This window comes from Electrophorus electricus, chromosome 18, assembly GCF_013358815.1.
Source record: "Electrophorus electricus isolate fEleEle1 chromosome 18, fEleEle1.pri, whole genome shotgun sequence".
In the NCBI taxonomy this organism is placed as follows: Eukaryota; Metazoa; Chordata; class Actinopteri; order Gymnotiformes; family Gymnotidae; genus Electrophorus; species Electrophorus electricus.
In genome coordinates this window covers 11519658-11538757 of record NC_049552.1, presented here as the reverse complement: position 1 = coordinate 11538757, position 19100 = coordinate 11519658, and the positions used below count along the sequence as shown (strand labels likewise).

General features: G+C 44.8%; 1 protein-coding gene across 1 annotated transcript; it reads left to right on the top strand.

Annotated features, from left to right (window-relative positions):
• The first annotated feature begins 1318 nt into the window (after positions 1 to 1318).
• usp33 (ubiquitin specific peptidase 33) lies at positions 1319 to 18989 on the top strand. The gene is made up of 24 exons (XM_026998368.2): positions 1319 to 1540; positions 5452 to 5548; positions 5808 to 5861; positions 6162 to 6224; positions 7988 to 8140; positions 8366 to 8471; positions 8653 to 8722; positions 9306 to 9419; positions 9542 to 9620; positions 10419 to 10827; positions 11533 to 11673; positions 11775 to 11887; positions 12505 to 12677; positions 13022 to 13092; positions 13215 to 13248; positions 13355 to 13400; positions 14571 to 14751; positions 14840 to 14966; positions 15502 to 15671; positions 16301 to 16382; positions 16608 to 16716; positions 17178 to 17280; positions 17451 to 17519; positions 17606 to 18989. Exons 2-24 carry the CDS (start codon positions 5465 to 5467, stop codon positions 17761 to 17763), a joined length of 2709 nt encoding a protein of 902 aa, XP_026854169.2. The 5' UTR covers positions 1319 to 1540; positions 5452 to 5464; the 3' UTR covers positions 17764 to 18989.
• Positions 18990 to 19100: the final 111 nt, after the last annotated feature.

Sequence of the window (19100 nt, the reverse complement as noted above, 5' to 3'; positions counted from 1 at the left end):
CTGAAATCCTTTACATGCCATTTATTAATTCCAAGCAGGCTATCATATGACCTTTACACAACAGTGACTTCATTCTTCACTTTCTGCCATAAACATCTGACTCACAGAATACTGCAGAGAAGGTTGACTATCCAATAGGTGCTCCCATCTCTGCACAGGACCTCTGGAGCCCTTTTTGGGGGACTGTTAGGTTCGTTCTTATCTCTCTGACCAAAGCCTTTTTTCCTTGATGCCCAGTTTGGCCAAACAATCAACTCTAGGAGGTTTCAAGGTTGTACCAAGCTTCTTTCAAAATGTTCAAGGCCAGTATGATCATAGGAGCACTCAAAGCCTTAGATACTGATTTATATCCATGCCCTGATCTGTGTCTTGTTTCAGTTTAATCACACAAATCCACAGACAGATCCTTGGATTTCATGGCATGGTTTTTATACTGCCAATACAATGTAAATTGTGGAACCTTATAGACCTAAGTGTGTGCCTTTCCAAACTAGGTCCATCGATTGAAATTGTAACGGCTGGACTTCAACTGTGTTTCAGACACATTTCATGGATAATTAAAGCAAACAGAATGCACAAGACTACAGTTTGGAGAGCCACAGCAAAATATCTGAATACTTTTTGTGAATATGTGATTTTTGAGGCACAAATTCAAATACACAACACAGTAAAGTGTTCAACAAGTAAATCGGTCTGAATACTTTCTGAAAGCACTTTGTGCAGCTGATGAAGGACCTCTGACCAAAATGTCCTGTTTCTCTGGACACCTTTTGTACTTCACTTTCATTTCTTTTACTATAGTACACTGCAGTAACTCTCTGGAATAACCAATATATATTTACCAATATGGAGCTCAAAAGTATATAAGAATTTCATAGTGGCCTCTCTGAAAACTGTATACTGTATTCTAAATGTGTATATAAAAAGGCAAAATGGCATCTCTGTGTGCTTAAAATAATAAATGAAGGAAAAAATCTTTCACGTGTGTAATAAAACTGCCTGTTAATATTGCTTATCATAATAGGGAACTGCTAGCCTATATAATTTAACAGAGAGAGAGAGAGAGAGAGAGAGAGAGAGAGAGAGAGAGAGAGAGAGAGAGAGAGAGAGACTGGATCGGTGAAAGGTGCTTATGCCCTGGCTAAAATATCACACAGACATCATGTAATATTCCCAATGCTGAAGTGGTGCCGCTTGGGCTGGGATTGTGAAGGACTGCGAGTGAATTGAAAAGTTATTTCCTTTTTCCACCCTAGACGGCGCTGTCACTGCCTTACGATTATCCCCATTCATTGGCGTATTACAGGACCGGAAAGAGTCTTTTCACTGTGTCATAACGAAGACGAACCTGGAAGTTGTGCTGTTCAGCGGTGGTAGATGTCGTTACTAGGATAGCTAATTAGCTATCTCAGTATCGAGAAGATCAACGCTTTAGATAAATATGTAACTGAATAGCTCAAGGATACATGTGAGCCATCAACATATTCATTAGCAAGTCCAAAGTGATTTATTTATCTACATCATCGCACATTCATTGGTGGTAAGTCTGTAGCTGCAACAGCTAGTAGCGAGCTAGTTATTGACGGTAGGTTAGCGAGGTTAGCTAACTACCTCAGGTTAGCTAGCTAGCTACTGTTATTGGCTAGCTAGCAGCTGACGTTTATAGTTGTGGGCAAGCCGGCTCACTTCATATATCGAATATAGTTTTACGTGTTAAAATGTCCTAATTTTCTGTGTGCTAGGTTGTACATTGTCGATTTACCTACTAAGCATACATACCGGTCGTTAGACTAAGTTGGACTAAGATATGAGCTATGCCGGCTCGCTTGCTAGCTATGTCAAGTTAGCAATTTGACTGATCGCACAACTGTCAAATGTCTTTATTGCCAGTTGGCCTTCGCTGTCGGCCGTTACTTTCTCTTCTAACGGATTAGAGGATTTCTTCTGTTTTTCGTAGTTGCATTTGGATAATGCGTTTGTTATAGTAGCTGGTGATTGTGACTTCTCTCAATTACAAAAAGTGCAACGAAAGAGTTGACGTTTTCATTTTATGTTAGCGTTAGTAGTTATATAATTCGGATTTTCTTCTCAATGTTTGAGCTATAGGCCGTACGTTGATTTTGATGCACTGTTTGAACCGTTACATTAGCGTCTGAGGTTATTTTTAGGGCTTCGAGCACGTTTTATTTTACAAATGTTGCTTTCTTGGTTAAATATATTTTTGCTTTTCTTTTCCTTATATCATTAGTTACATGAGTCTGGTGGTTAGTTTCCTGACTAAAAACATAAACCTCGTTTGAATACCCCAGATATTCAGCACATTTATCTCAGTACCTTTAGCAGTCCACGATTTAGTCATTCTAGAATTAAATGTACCTGTCATAGGTATTGTTTCTACATGCAGCATATGATAAAGATTTATGACAAATTTGGCATTAGGAATTCTCTTAGCTGGCTTGCAGATGGAGTGACACCACTGCTGTTCTTCATAACCCTAATGAAATCTGGCTGACCTTGTTTTCAGGTTTCAATACAAAGTGCCAATCAACTGGCCAATGACAGGGATCCACCACACTGTAATTTCATGAAGAACATTATTGGCTAATAAATCGATCGCTTCCTGACCCTGCACTCCAGTGAAGTGTGTTTGGCTCCATTTAGTGATTGAATAAAATTCATGTTCTGGAACCATCCTTTAGTATGGCACGAGTACAAGATTTGAGCCTAAATTTTATTGGATTTTTGCATGCCCACTGTTCAGTAGTGATGCGAGATACTCTGTGTGCTTAAGCCTTTATCTGGCAATCCAAGCAAAGTCATATTCATACAAGTCTCATTTCCGATTTGGCCAATCGTAACCTAAGACATCTATTTTAGACTTTAGATTTAGATTTTCATTAGTCAAAAAGCACCATAAATCCACTAATTTACTTACCAGAAATTTGGGAAAGATTTAAATGAGAATGTTCAACACAAACTGCTCTGAGTAAAATCCAGGCCAACCTTAAAACATTTTATTTGATCACTGACGTGTAAAGATGCAAAAGTAGCTTCTCCACCCTCTCTTACCGTAATTTTGTTAACAGCAGCGCACAGTCGAAGTGGCTCACTGTTTGCATTTTTTTCTGTGCTCAAACCTTCCATGAACTTTGTGTTTTGTCACTTAGTGGTAAGGTCTGCCCTTATCATTTTTACTGCTCTTGTCAACTTAGGTGTGAGTATATCTGTGTGTGTGTGTAAGTGTATGTACACACACACACACACGTGTGTCTGTCTCTGTGCATGCGTGTGTGTGTGTGTACACACTCCACTCCTCCAAGAGTCAATGTCTGAACTGATAAAACAGTGCTGTTGGTGCGTGCTTCCAATGACTGAAGGAATTGTGGAGCTGGAGAAGCTGTTGTCTTTTGCAAGAACATGAACCAAAACCAGGACACCTCTCCAACATGTTACATTATGGATTTCAAATGTTATCCCCATCTCTGAGGAGCGAACATGCTCAGGTGTTCTGCCATCAAAGCCCCTAAAGCCTAGTCCTTACTTTAATGTGAATATGATATGGCAGATTTGTGTAACTAAACAGGAAGTTGTGTGACTTGTGGTCATACTGTTTGCAATGGGTTCACATCAGGTCATGTCTGAGTTCAAGTGGACATCAGACGTAGGAAGTAGGAAACCATGGCTATTGGATGTACCATGGCCATTTATATACAGGTTTCTGATGGCCTGACTGTCAGGTCTTTTCCTGTATGCAGTTCTACATGTATATTCTTTTATTGTCTATCTGCCTTTGATACTTTGCAGTGTGGCATTCTTTGCCTCTGCCATGTGTTTTCTGATATGACACTTCACCAGGTTTCATCTCCTACCTACATTGTGATTCTTCTCTACCCCTCAGTAGATGCCCAGGGGGCATCTTTTGCTGTTGCCCTGCATGAGACCCTTCCTTTCTCTCAGACGCGTGTGCTTATGATGTGTTGCCTGGCTGGAGGTGACAGCTTTGCGCTGTGATCCTGGCCCTTATGCAGAAAACCTTTACACAGAGAGCAGGTTAAGGCTGCAAATTATGAGCAAACATCATATTGGGTTTGTGTTGTTGCGCGATGCGATTGTAATATGAATTTTACCAAAATTGTTGGAACATGTGACTACAATGATGCATTGAATATACACATCCACAGAGCCCTCTACTCGTTTGAGTAACAAAAATCTTTTTTTTTTCTTTTGGTATATTCCAGCCTTCTGTGACAGTGAAGGCCAAACTTGTACTAACAAACAATATATTATACATCTCTTCTAAAGCACAAATAACTGTATTCAAATGAGTCATGCAGAACCAAGAGAGCAAGTTTTTTTTTTTTTTGTTGGTTTGTTTGCTTGTTTTTTTTTAATGTGGTTTGCTTTTTGAACCCTTGGTTGTGCTTGTCACCCTAGTGACAGTCCACTTGCAGGGGATTACAGATTATGACATTTTCTGGAATGTTCCAGAAAAACGGGTTTTAGCCTCAGTCTCAAACAGTTAGTTTTTCTGTTTTACTATTTAAAACTAAACAAAGGCTGACCTTGGGTCAAAAAAGACGAAGAAAAAGACAAAGGTTTTTAGGTGTTTGGCACCAAAAAAGAAGGCTAATTTTAAAGGGGGTGGGGTGGCAGTCAGTAAATATACCTCGGTGTGTGTTCATTTCCACAGTATTTTGTGATGTCATCAGATTGTGTTTTTTTATGTGCTGTACATACTTCAACACATTGTGTACCTTTGATGGTAGAAGTGCTGCTTTAGACAAGCCTTGCTAGAGGTCTGTTTTCACCCAACTAGAGGATTGTCAGCATTTTATTAGATAGCTTCATATGCTGTTTGTCTTGCAATAAAAGCATTTCATCCTCAATGGTTTGGCAGCACTTTAGATACCAGCATGATATGGGCAAAAATATAGGCCTGTTTGGCAATTATCCTGCTACATAATACGGCTGTGATATGAATCGCAATACCTTAAAAGTCACTGGTGAACCCACTCATGTAATTTGTCAAAACATTAAGAGATCACACCTCTGGAGAGCCTGACAGTGGTCAGGATGACCAATCGGAGAATATAAAAAAGACTTGTGTATTTTGATTATCAGTGTTCTGATAATGATTGTCAAATGATATACCGTGCAGCCTTGTTTCCTATGTGCCACAGATTAATAAAGGCATGAAGCTGATAAAACAGTCCCAGATCAACAGTGCTACAGAGAAGATACGCAGCTATATAAAGCTTTTGGCAGGGCATGCACCAACGACAGCTTTTTTTACTGACAAGGGACAAATGCAAGATAGGCCAAGAATTAGCCTACTTCTACTTGCTCAGATACTTTGTTTTGTACCTGCTGTAAAACTCTTTCTTTCTCTGTTCCCCCCCCCACCCCCCTCTCCCCTTCTATTTTGCACTGACCCCCTCCCACCATCACCAGTTGAGAGGAAGTGATGCCCGCTGCCTCAAGCTGTGACTGCCCACACCTGGAGTGTGTCGGAGAGATCACCAAGGAGGAACTTATTCAGAAGTCTCACGTGAGTTTTCTCTGAGTCCCCACACCCCTCCCTTCCTCCCTCTTCATCACACAAGATTTGGAGTGCGGGACATGTTGAGCCCTACCTGGGTGTTAATGTAGCGGAGTGTGTGCTTTTAATGTTGAAGTATGTTAGTGTTGATGTGTGTTAATGTAGTGGAAAGTGTGCTTTCAGTGCCAGTGTGGGTAATGTAATGGAACATGTGCTGTCAGTGCCAGTATGTGTTAACGTATTAATTTTGTGTAAATGTTCGTTTCAGGGTCAGTGTCAGGACTGTAGAGTCGGAGGGCCAAACCTCTGGGCCTGCCTGGAAGTAAGTGAACTTCACTCCCAGTGGCACTTCCAGAACCAGTACTGGTTATATTTTCTCTGTTCAGATGTAAGAGAAGTGTACTAATGAAGTTGTTGTGGGCTTGAAACATTGCTCATCGTTTCTTTGATGTGATTTAATGGCTAAAATGTTTCAAGATAAAAGGATTATTTTGTGTCTTTCAACCAGCTGTACTATTAAATGTTCATATGCCTGTGATGTATATTTGTTAAAGAAGAAAACAGCTATTTGTTTATTTTCCACTGAATATTCATTGTGCTTCTGTGTGTGTTTGTCTTTTAGAATGGCTGTGCTTACATTGGCTGTGGAGAGTCTCATGGTGACCATAGCACTGTCCACTCTGAGGTACATGAGCCTGTGTGGGTGTGGGGGTTGTGAAAGCATTGAAAAGTCTTTTCTTAAAACATACCTCTCACTTTGCTGCCATATATTCTTTTAACTCCAAAAGGCTGTTGTCACTTTTCACTAGTGTTGACATGTCATAAAATCTAAGAAGTGGTAGAGTGGTGCTTTTGTGAAACGGTGGACCGTGGCAGAAATGCCTTGCTCCTAGTGTTCTGGGTCCAAGCTTCTTTGCACGACAGCTCCTCCTGTTGGCCTTGTGTGGTCCTGCAGGGCGTGGCCCTGTGCGAGGCCACAGTGCTGAGGCTTGGCTGTAGCAAGGGCGGAGAATGTCGCATCGGCGCCGAGTGGTCTTGTCTCTCCGTGGAAATGCAGCCACGAGGTGTCGTCTTAAGTGCAAGGGACGGGAGTTTAATTAGAGTTGCTATTCCTCTGAGAGCAGCTGGGCTCTGTGTGTGTGTGTGTGTGTGTGTGTGTGTGTGTGTGTGTGTGTGTGTGTGTGTGTGTGTGTGTGTGTGTGTGTGTGTTCGTGTTCGTGTTCTTTTACTCTTCGTCTTCTGCTCCGGCTCGTGTCTTAATCTTGCACATGTGTGTCATGGCCCCCTGTGCCCCTTCGTGTCCTGGCACCTGACCAGCAACACCAGGTGAAAGAACCACTGCGTCAGACTCCGCTCACACCTCCACCTCTAACGGTCCCCAGCTGTTCAACTCGGCCTGCTTCGAGTCCCAAGGGCTAAGTCCTGTTTAGTCCAACCGGCCTGAGGTCTAAAAGCACTCGCAGATGGCGGCAGTCACTGTGGCCCTGAAAATTTCATGCCCCTGTCAAGAGCAGCCTGCTCTGGCTGAAGCATGCCAGATTTTGGCGGGGTGCTTTTATTTTCGCTGCAGCGGCCATAAATTATGGAGCAGGCTGCGTATGGCGGCAAAACTGTAAAGTGTACGTATGCTGATGGCGGGTCGCACCCAAGCGAAAGCTAATCCATAGCCATGAATAATGCAGGGGCCCCTGAGCTGCAGCTGCTGCCTGTGAGCGAGTGCGCACGTATGGGTGTCTGTGGGTGTGTGTGTGTGTCTGCTTGCTTCCCTGCCTGCCTGCCTGCCTGTTTGGTTGCAGGCCAGACCTTGCCCTGCCAATCCTTGGTTTTAAACACCACCCACCACTCTGTAACACAAGCACACAAGCGTACATGCACACACTCATGCACACCATATGCTCCATGATGGCCTTGGTGCTGAATTTTGATGGCAGGTTATTGCAAGTTGATTTTTGCTGAAGTGTACATGTTTCTCTTTGGGCAACCCATTGCTCCTGAGCCTTGGATCGTTTTCCCAAACCTTTTCTTACTCTGTCATACTTTTTCCAATTTTCCCCCATTCTTCCTCATTTTTGGTCTTTCCAGCATCACCTTTACATGCTTCAGATTTCTTATGCAGGATGAGAAATGGTTACAGGGCTGGCCTGACACAGCAATAGTGTTTCCTGTTTATTTCAAACAGTAAATAAAAAGATGCAATGATGACACTGGTGCTCTCTGTTTATATAAACAGCAGATTTCAAAGTACTTGAAATCCATAGTATACTGGAGTCATTGGAAACTGGTTAAATGGACTAAACTGCTAAATGGACTTCTGGTGAACCACTATGCAGCAATGCCTTTGCGATTTGCTATAGAGGCTGGTTTAACAGGGAGACCAATGAGCCTTGGTCACCCCATGTTCATCCATGCCCCTCCTTATATCCCCCACCCCACCCCACACACACACAGGAGATGCGTCACAACCTGACGGTGAACCTGACCACGCTGCGTGTGTGGTGCTACGCCTGTGCCAAAGAGGTCTTCCTGGAGCGGAAGCTGGGCCCGCCCAACCTGCTGCCCAGCACTGCCCAGCCCATTTCCCTGCCACAGAGCACCAGCCAGGTAACACAGGGGGTCACTTGTCCTGACTGAACAAATCTTTATCTCTTTATCTTTATTTCTATCTAGAACTGTTTTTTTCAATTCGATGGTACATCCACATACAGTGTATAAGACATACATTTCTCAAAATTGTAAACTAAGGGCTAATTGTCATGACACTGTTAGTGTCATTGAGATGTGGGGCTGGGAGGGCCTAATACTAAACCTGGATCGTTGTGTTCCTAGGAGCCCGGGGCCCCGGTCAGCCCGGCCGCCTTAAGAGTGCCCCCCACCGGGGTAGCTGATGATCTGGACATGGAGACAGAGGAAGAGGACGATGTGAGAGCCAGAGGTGCTGGGCACACTGGACATGCTACTGTACTTTCCGCTCACACTCCCGTTCAAAATACCTTCGCTATACAAAGACCACGTGCTGTCAGATTTTTGTCCAGCGGTAGATCTGGTGTGCTTAAGATTTTGACCTTGTGCTGTGTAGGAAAATCACAAGTGTGCTAATCCCCTCCCTCCCACAGGTTTGACTGGCCTGAAGAACATCGGCAACACCTGCTACATGAACGCTGCCCTACAGGCACTCTCCAACTGGTGAGAACACACACCCCTCGCTCTGCCCCACCCACGGCCTCTCTACTCTTGTCCCACCCTCAGCCCCACCAACCACTCCCCTACCCTCCATCCTCAGCCCCCATACCTTCCACCCCAACCTCTGCTCAACCCACCCTCGGAAGACCGACCTGGATCCTGCAACATGCTTTTGGGGCAGGATTATGGATAGGATTCAAACTGAACCAAGCCTTGTTACTTGGAGCACAATGTGGATGAATGTAGAGAATTGTACATTTTCAGTGTAAATCTTAAAATTAAAAAAAAATTGTTCATTACATTAGAGAGTTAATTTAGGGTGTGTGTGTGTGTGGTGTGTGTGTGTGGTGTGTGTGTGTGGTGTGTGTGTGTGGTGTGTGTGTGTGTGTGTGTGTGTGTGTGTGTGGTTTCTATGTTGTGGTGTTGATAGGCCAGCATTGCTCCCTCATTTCTTCATGCCTTATTTGTGAGGGTAGGCTCTGTTACAGGGTTGCCAGGTCTTCAGTGCTTCAGACTTCCCTCACTTCACTGTCTTCCTTCTCCGACTCCTCACCCATTGTTCCTCCATCCGTCCTCTGTCTTCCAGCCCTCCTCTTTCTCAGTTCTTCCTGGACTGTGGAGGTCTCGTCCGGACGGACAAGAAGCCAGCGCTGTGTAAGAGCTACCAGAAGCTCATCGCTGACCTGTGGCACAAGAACAGGTGCTCCTTTTTCTTTTCTGTCTGTCCCATTTTCCTCTATGATTTGGCTTCTTAACTCTCTGTTTATCACATATCGTGTATCACTAAGGGTTTGCTTGTGGGCTGGTGTCTGTCTTGCACAGGCCTGCCTTTGTTGTTCCCACGAACCTGTTCCAGGGAATCAAGACAGTTAATCCAATGTTCCGGGGATACTCCCAGCAGGTAGGCCTTATCCAGAGCCTCACTTCCTGCTGCTTCTTTTCCTACTGCCTTTAAAGGGTCTGACACCTAAAACCAGTACAGGCCCAGAGTGTGCACAAAATAGATCTTGTACTTCTAGGTATCAGCATTGATTCCTGTATTCTACAGTATTCTAGTTCATTGGTATGTTGGACTCTAACCTACTGCACTGTACTAGGATATTCTATGAATAAATGACAAAGCACTTTGGTAAGTCGCTCTGGATAAGAGCGTCTGCCAAATGCCGTAAATGTAACTGTAGATCTTGCTGTTTTGTGTGTTCAGTTACTCTCTTTATCTCGTTATCTCAATGTTGTGATCATTTCGGCATGCATGTACACATGTAGGCATATACGCACATGCACACACATAACAGCTGCAGAGGAAAGCACGCGCACACATACTTTCCTCCCATTACATCCCCTTCAGTTTAGTAGCAGAAACCATCCCCTCCTTCTCCACCATGAAGCAGTTTGCCTTTCCCCTCCCTAATTTCATTGAAGTCTCCTCGGTAACAGGCTGGATGCCCTCAAATTGCCTGTATTCTTAGCTTCACATTCAGTGAAATTGTAAGTTAGTCAGTTATTTTTTCACTGGGCCGGATGGCTCTGCAGTCTGGCTTTGCCTGAACATCTTGAGTTACATTAGCACTTATGGTGACTTGTCCAGCTGCTGGAGCCAGTTGAGTATCTCAGCCTACCACTGGGTTTGTTTGCGTGCAATCTTTAAGCGCTACACGGGCCTGCTTCTAAGGCCAGGCTGTGTGACCTCTCCCTCCAGGATTCACAGGAGTTCCTTCGCTGCCTGATGGACCAGCTCCACGAGGAGCTGAAAGAGACATTGGTGGAGCTGGAGGATGGGGGTGGGCCGGGGGCGGGGACAGGCGTGGGGTCCAATAGCAGCCCCGACGAGGACGACCGCAGTCACTCAGATGGCGACTACCAGTCGTGCGAGTCCTGCGGAAGCGGCGAGGGCACACAATGCCTGGGCGAGTCTGACGAGGCAGACACCCTCATCGGCAGCGAGGAGCTGGCGAAGAGCAGCCGCGAGTGGCAAAGCGAGAAGAACCTCATCAACGAGCTGCACCGCACCGGCACCCACGGACACCTGGACAAGGACGTGGACACCGCCAGCGAGGACAGGGCCATCATCAGCTGCCAGGGGGCCATCAAGCAGGGCAGGGCTGCAGGTAAAAGCCCAAGATAAAACGCTACCCAGCGTGAAGCTCTCTGACATGGCAGTTATTGCTGTAACAAAAGGCAGGTTGTAACCTCATAATAATTTCAGGCTAAAATCTAAGGCTGTGAAAATGCAAACTTTCAAATAGGTGAGTTTGTAAGTTGAGCAGGCGATATTTTTATTATAATTAAAGACTGATGAAGTGTTATTGTTGCATGTGGTCTTGTTCAACCTGATTGTACGTTTCACAGTGTTTTTTGCTTTTTTTTTTCTATGAGCTACAGACTAATAATTGACACATCGGTCATATCACTGATCTCAGTTAATAATGTCAGAATTATTAATACTTTCATACTTTATCAGAATGATTATTATTGGTCATTTTTGATGAACTGCCCAGTGATGGAAAGTTAATTAACAATAGTGGATTTAATATGATGAGAAGTGAAAGCTCTTAATCATGCATGCAGTGCAGTCTTTTACTACTTTCTTTTTAGCCCTGGTCATGGCAGATGCACAGGTTCTCCCTTAACAATATGACAACCCTAAAGAGAAAAGTGCCCTTTTTCAAGTCCACGTGCGCAGTCTAAAGCAAGCTTTGTTTTAGTGTTCAGATGAGCACTAATGCTGCAATAGGGCTTTAACGGCGATGCTCGGTGATGTGTGACCCGTTTACGTCACCGGTGGTGATGGTTGTTTTCCCCTTTTCTTCCAGACTCTAACCCGGAAATCCAGGTCAGCAACAACGCCAGGCCGCAGAGCCCCAGTGGCAACGAGGGGCTCGTCCCCAAACTCTCCAGCAGCCAGCCCAAATCCAGCCCCATGTGGTCTCCCCTCAGCTCCACCCACAAGAAAGGTAATTGCTGTCATGCTGCTGCTCACTAGATGGCCCCTTCCTGATTGATTCTTCTGCTCCTTACACACTCACGCACTCTCTCTCTCACCTTCCTCAAACAGTAGCCTCATTCACGCCCCTGAAGAGCAAACACCAGAGGAAGTACCGGAGCGTCATCTCTGATGTGTTTGATGGCACCATCATCAGCTCCGTGCAGTGCCTGACCTGCGACAGGGTGAACAGCTCCACCTGCCACTTACCACATATGGTCAACGTGCCAACAGCGACTAGAGAGAGTGTCATAAACCACTTAAAAAAAATTAAAGCTGAATTCAGCTTAATCTTTTCTCCCTGAAAACATGTATTGAAATGAATTTTTCATGTTGTCACTTGTTTCCCAGTGCGGGGTGAAGTGTTCTTAGTCTTAGCTCATTATCTAGCACCAAGCAGGCCTGTCATTGAGCCGTGGTTCAGGTGCTACCATCTCTGTGGTTGTGTTGGTGTGTTATTTGTGTTAGTGGCTCTCTTTTCGTCTTCTTTCTTAACCAAAAAAACCCCCAACTTGTCAGCTGGTACATTGGTACATTAACTATGTTGGCTAACTATATTGACTCTAAACCACTGGGCAGATCAATTTCTATCATAAAGCTATTTATTGACATCAAGGAGTCCTTATTACTTGAATTTCCTGATAGTTCTATATAGGATTTGCAATAAGACCTAATCAGTCTCAAGTACAGTCGCTCATGTTTGAACCGAAGCCCAAAACTGATGCACTATATTGATTGGTGGCAAATAGTTTCTTTCTAAATGGAAAATGTTCTGCAGACTGACTCTTTCTGCCCCGGCCAGGTGTCCGTTACCCTGGAGACCTTCCAGGACATATCTCTGCCCATCCCTGGCAAGGAGGACCTGGCCAAGCTGCACTCGTCCTCGCACCAGACAGCGCTGGTCAAGGCGGGCTCCTGTGGCGAGGCTTACGCAGCGCAGGGCTGGATCGCCTTCGTCTTGGAGTACATCAAGAGGTGCTTGCATGACGTCCTTCCCACCAGGCAGTGGGCCACCACAGTGCATGAGCCGGCTGGCTCCTGACCTCATTTGCGTGCTGCCCAAATCTGTTGGGTGAAGGGGCCTCACACCTGCTCTCAGTGACCTGGTCTTAAGAAACATGGGCTAGCTAATATATACTAGTGTACAGTAGCTAATGTTTGTGACAAACAATGTTTCTACCTCTATTACATGAAATAAACCATAGAAAATACAGAAGGAGAAATTTTGCGGGAGCTAAGAGTTGGATCATTTTGAGGCTTTTTGAAGATACTGGTTGATGCGGACATCAGGACCCAGTTGCTCTGTCTCTTTCCCTTAGCTGGTTCTGGGGCCCTGTGGTCACACTTCAAGACTGTCTGGCTGCCTTCTTTGCTCGAGACGAACTGAAAGGTTAGCACAGAGCTTCTCTATGGTCCTCAATGAGCAGTCAAATTTATGCAGCTACCAGGAAATACCGTATGTCTGTGTGAGTCACTCTTTGAAATAAGCTTTGTTTTTTTTTGTCTCAATAGGGGATAACATGTATAGCTGTGAAAAGTGCAGGAAGTGAGTATCCCATAGCAACTGCACCTGAGCTTGGTGTGTCTGTATGCAGTGAGGGGAGTCTGGTGTGGCTTCTAACCGCTGCCGTTACACTCTGTTCTCTCTCCAGATTGCGGAATGGAGTCAAGTTCTGCAAAGTTCAGAGTCTTCCAGAGGTAAGTGCCGGAAAAACCTACATCCAGAAATATCCTCGGTGCCTTATTTTTTTTTTTGGGGGGGGGCAATTATAATCTCAGAGGGTCTTCTGTTGTCTTTAATGTTAGGAGGTCGTAAAGGCTTACATTTAATGCTATGAGTAGGACAATAGCAGCAGCTTCTGTACTCCTGAAGCATTCAGCGAGCCACCATTGTGGGAATAGACTGTGGGTGATGCGTTTAGCGAACGAAGACCCTGATCTTGGTTTCCATCGAGGGGAGGACAGGTGGTACATGCAGTTCTTGCAAGAGTTTAGGAATGAAGAGCTCTGATGAACAGCTCTTCCAAGAGTGCAGGAATGAAGAGCTCTGATGAACAGCTCTTCCAAGAGTGCAGGAATGAAGAGCTCTGATGAAGAGCTCTAAAGAAGCAACCTGCAGTGAAGCCTGCTGAGCATTTAGACTTTGAAATGACGGCGCTTCCGTTCCCAGCTGGAGGCCCATCTGATTCTGTACCTTCGCAAAACTTTTCCTGCGGCTCAGCCTCTTGTTTCTGCCGTCACTTGGAGAACTTTTTGGAGAAAAACTTTGTTGGACTTTCAGAAATGCTAGTTGTAGCCTTCCCTCGGGAAATGCTGCAGCTGTCCTGATTTTGCTACTGCCGGCAATGCAACAGCAGAGGCCTTTGAGCATGAGCACCACCGGAGCCCTTGAAACAGTGTATTACTTCAGTCCTACAGTGTGACCATGAGCTCCGAGCCCGTTCCAAGGCACTGCGGTTTGCCGCTCCTGCCTGGTCCTGTTAATATCTTGATTTTGAAAATGAACAGCCTTACTCTGTGTGAAATTCCTCTGAAATCCAACCCGTACTAAATGATACAAATCGCTTTCTCTCCTCGATTCATTATTCCTTTAAAACATCCAACGCTGATCTGGCGTGCTCATTCACTGTGAGTGTATTTTTGGTAAAGGGACTCAACCATGCAAAAAATTTGAAGAGGTTCAACGTGCGGTGTGGAAAGCCAGGACTGGGTGATGAAATGATATTCATGTTAACTGTCAGATATGTATATTTTGGAATTCTGTCTGGGGTCTGGTTTTAGCACCTCTTTGACTTCTGTTCACGGTTGGTGCAGTCAGAGCACTGCACTGTGGTGTGAAAATCCGTTGACCGACTGTTTTGCTTGCAGATCTTGTGCATCCACCTGAAGCGTTTCCGGCATGAGTTGATGTTCTCCACCAAGATCGGCACGCATGTCTCCTTCCCACTGGATGGCCTGGACCTGCAGCCCTTCCTGGCCAAGGAGAGCTCTGCCCAGACCACCACCTACGATCTGCTCTCTGTCATCTGCCACCACGGCACCGCCAGCAGTAAGTGGTGCTCGATTAGTGTTGGAAAACAAGCAAGAAAATAAACATAACACAATATCACCATCGATGTCATTTCTGTCGTGCCCAGGTGGACACTACGTAGCCTACTGCCGGAATGACCTGAACAAGCTGTGGTACGAGTTTGATGACCAGAGTGTGACGGAGGTGTCAGAGTCATGTGTTCAGAATGCAGAGGCCTATGTTCTCTTCTACAAGCAAGTCCTGCATTTTGATTCACAATTTTCCATATAAAAGTGCATATTAATGCAAACCTCATAAAATCTGTGTGCTGCATAATGATATGTAGGGTTTGGCAGCTTTTTCTTTGGGAATCTGTGTATTTGTTCTGAAAAGTAACACTGAATTCTTTACAGTCAGACTTTTTCAATCACTCAAATCACATTGAAAGCATTCTTTCATTTGTGTGAATCACAGTAACATGCACATTAACAAATTGCAACTTGACAAATATTTCTGGGGTGCAGTGCCACCACACACTGCTGATCGCAGATGATAATTGCAGGCACTGTATTTGTTGCTGTGAAGTGAATAGCCTTGGATACGAATCCACCCCACCACCGGGCTCCAGTGGAAGCCTTGCCCTGCAGAGCAGAGCCCCTTAACTGGGATACCAAGCTCAAGTGAAGGCTCCCACTATATTTCAAGGCCTGAATGTGTGCATTGCCAGGTGATGAAGTCTCTGAAGTTCTGTGTGCGTGGCATGCCTGTGCGTACGTGTGTGCTGTGCAGGAAGAGCAGTGAGGAAGCACAGAAGGCCAGGCGCAGGGTGACAGCACTGCTTGGTGTGACGGAGCCCAGTCTGCTGCAGTTCTATGTCTCACGCCAGTGGCTCAACAAGTTCAGAACCTTTGCTGAACCAGGGCCTATCTCCAACCATGACTTCCTGTGCCTCCATGGAGGTGAGCCCCCCTGCCTCAGCTCCCCTGTTTCCTGCCATCTCCAGCATGGTAGCAAGGCCAGGGCTCGCTCACTTCCTCTCCTCTGATTGTGCTCATTTTCTCTGCCCCTTCCCCTTTCTTTCAGTTGAGATGTGATTGCTTAGGTGGGGGGTTAAACTAGAAGTCTGTTATGAGCTTTCAAAGGCTTCCAGTCGCTTTTGACGCTGTCTGCTCTGATTCTCGCAAGAGCGGCAGCTTACCTGCTGGGAACTGCCCGGCACCTGAGTCTGATACGACAAGTCATGTTTTAAGTTCAAAGAACTTGAAGCTTAGAAGACCAAGTGTGCTTTGTGGAGTTCTTGATTTAGAGCTACAGCAGTAGCTTGAAGAACAGGAGCAGCTTTAAGCCTGCCAAAGATAACAGCATGCAGACTGGCCTACACAAAGCATAGCCCACACAAAGATCTGTAAATGAAAGAGAGAACAAAAATGCATCTTTGTTAGTTTGGTTCTGCATGCACACAGAATCATTTTGGGTCGATCCTCCAGTGCGTGACTACTGGAGTGGGCCTGCTTAAAGGAGTCCTCCATTCTGGGGCTACTGGCACATTGCCCTGACCGATGCTGGTTTATTTTCTTTGCCCTGGCAGGTGTGCCTCCACACAAGGCCGCGTACATCGATGACCTTGTCCTGATGCTCCCCCAGAATGTCTGGGACCATCTGTACAGCAGGTAAGCAGTGGGCGTGTTTGACATCTTACCCTCCCCCATACCGCTGACCCACCTCCCCACTCCAACCTCTGCCCCATCCCCCCCCCTCAACCCCTGCCCTAACCTACCCACCCTAACACTTGGTCCAGCCTACTCACCCCACCTAAACCACTGTCTCCAGCCCCCCTTCACCCCAATCCCTGCCCCAACCCACAAGCGAAATCTAACTGTTGCCACCCTGCACAGGTATGGGGGAGGCCCCGCTGTCAACCACCTGTACGTCTGCCACACCTGCCAGATGGAGATTGAGAAGCTGGAGAAGAGGCGAAAGAATGAGCTGGACATGTTTGTCAGGGTAATGTTTCCCCTTGCAGAAAAAATGAGAAGCATAGAAATAAATTTGCACTGTCAAAGAGGTACCATGTCTTCATCTAACGTTACCCCATATCCATTCTGTTCTCTGAGAATGTGAGAGAGACTTCCTCTACCCTGTTCTCATGAGCAGAGATCAGAAGCCTGAGCCTCTAAACTGGGAGTCATTATTAATTCATGAGCACAGATGCACTTTCAGCCCAGCCTAAGAGAAGCAGACAGGAAATGGTTTCTTTCGTCCTTTCTTTCTTTTTTCAGCCCTTATGTTCAACAGGGAGTGGTTTCTTTAAAACGGCCAATAAATCTGAGCAGAGATGTGTGTTACTCTCCTAAATGCCCTCTTGCTGTCTTTCTTTTTTTCTTTTGTCCTTCTTTCTTTCCCTTCTTATTCAGACTCGTAGATTATTTCTTCATTTTAACGGGTGGTTTGTTTATTTTATTTAGCTGAATAAAGCATTTCAGGAGGAGGATGCACCCGTGGTCATCTACTGTATCAGCATGCAGTGGTTCAGGGAATGGGAAGCCTTTGTCAAAGGCAAAGACAATGGTCAGTAGAGTCAGTGGAGCTGGTACCAAAATATGCCAGTACTTAATGTGCATCGTATATAAAAATAATATTTTTGGATTGTTGCTGTAAACTGTAAGGAATTTTTATGACAATCTCTCAATCTTTTTTTTTTTTTTTTTTTTTTTTTCCCTTTACACCATTTTATCCAGATCCTCCAGGGCCAATTGATAACTCAAAAATTGCTGTGAACAAGAATGGGCATATCATACTCAAGCAAGGTAACCCTCCCGGGGAGCATGATTCTAAATCGGCTGACCTGCTTCTGCCTCACGGAGAGGGTTCTCACCTCTGTTCTTCTTGACAGGCGCCGACTCGGGACAAATCTCAGAGGAGACCTGGAACTTCCTGCACTCCATCCATGGGGGTGGGCCCATGGTGACAGTGCGGCCTAATGTTAGCCATCAGGAGGCAGATGTGTCCCAGGCCGAAGAGAAGATTGAGATGGAGACACGCACCGTGTAGCGATTCTGGCTTGCGGACTGAAAAACATCTATTTTTGTTTTTTTGCACTTGCCTTTTTTTCGTTAAGCATTTGAGCAAAGGGCCTGGCCATGCCTCACACCACACACACACCCCTTTAAATCTTAATTTCCTATGTGACCATTCCTTGCAGCAGACAATGTGGAATAAATGTTTGTATATACAGTACTGTCTATCCACATCCTTCTGACATGGCCAGTTAGATATAAAGGGTAAATATGTACAATACCCCTTGCTGGATACTTTATATTAAAACATAATTAATCATATTGAATACTGTTTAGCTGCATAATGGGGGTCTAAACACCATTCTCTTCTGATGGTTAGATGACCAGTTCTGGTTACTTCCTGCTCCAACCCATGCCACTATCAGCAAACCAGTGAAATATGATGAGTAAAGCAAGAAAATGTTGCTTATTGCTCCTTTAAGGCAAACTCCCCAAACCACCTAGACATTTGGGTATTGCACACATTTGGTGACAAATGTACCCTTTGTCAGCAAATAGACAATAACTGTCTATTAATTCCTCTCTATATAACTGAACATATCGAAGAATTACCATGCATAATGCTGTATATATCGTCGGTTAAAAGGAAAATATTTGTAGAAGTAGATGACAATTCCCCATTCTTCCTGAGATTACGAAGGGATCTGAAGTGCTTTGTAGTCTCAGGAAAGAAGAATTTCCATTTTGCACTGTTCAGTAGGCTCAAGCACTGCATGTTTCAGTACTGATATCTGATTTATACCTGAATGTACTAGCACTTAAAGAACAGAAGTCTGCGTTGTATGTTATTTATTGCAAAGGGGTATGTTTGTAGACTTTTTTTATTTCAGCAATCCAAACCTGGTCAGAGTGCATGCGTGTAGGAAAGATGTGCGCACGGAACGAGTCCTAGTCATTTCTGTGAAGCTCCACTTGCTCGCATGTAGAGACAGAGTTGCTCTGTTGAACACGATACACATTTGAACACACAGCTGTCTTGTCTAACATGTATGTCAAAATTACATAGGGATCTGTCATCTATTTAAAGTTGGTTATTTTATGTATATAGTATGACATTTTATTTCTAAATTGCTTATTGATGGGAAGGATAAATGCTGTACCTGTACTTTGAAAAAAACAAATGTATTTGAGGAATGATTCCAAAACATGTCAATTTTTGTTTTGGTTGGCTGATATTAAAAACAATTATTCAGTGAAAAACTGGATTTATCATTTTACTAATTTTAGTTTGTAATGGTAATGCCATAGACTGACCAAACTGTTTATCATAGTTCAGAATATGTAAGTCAATTTATTTCATGTTTAAGGAGT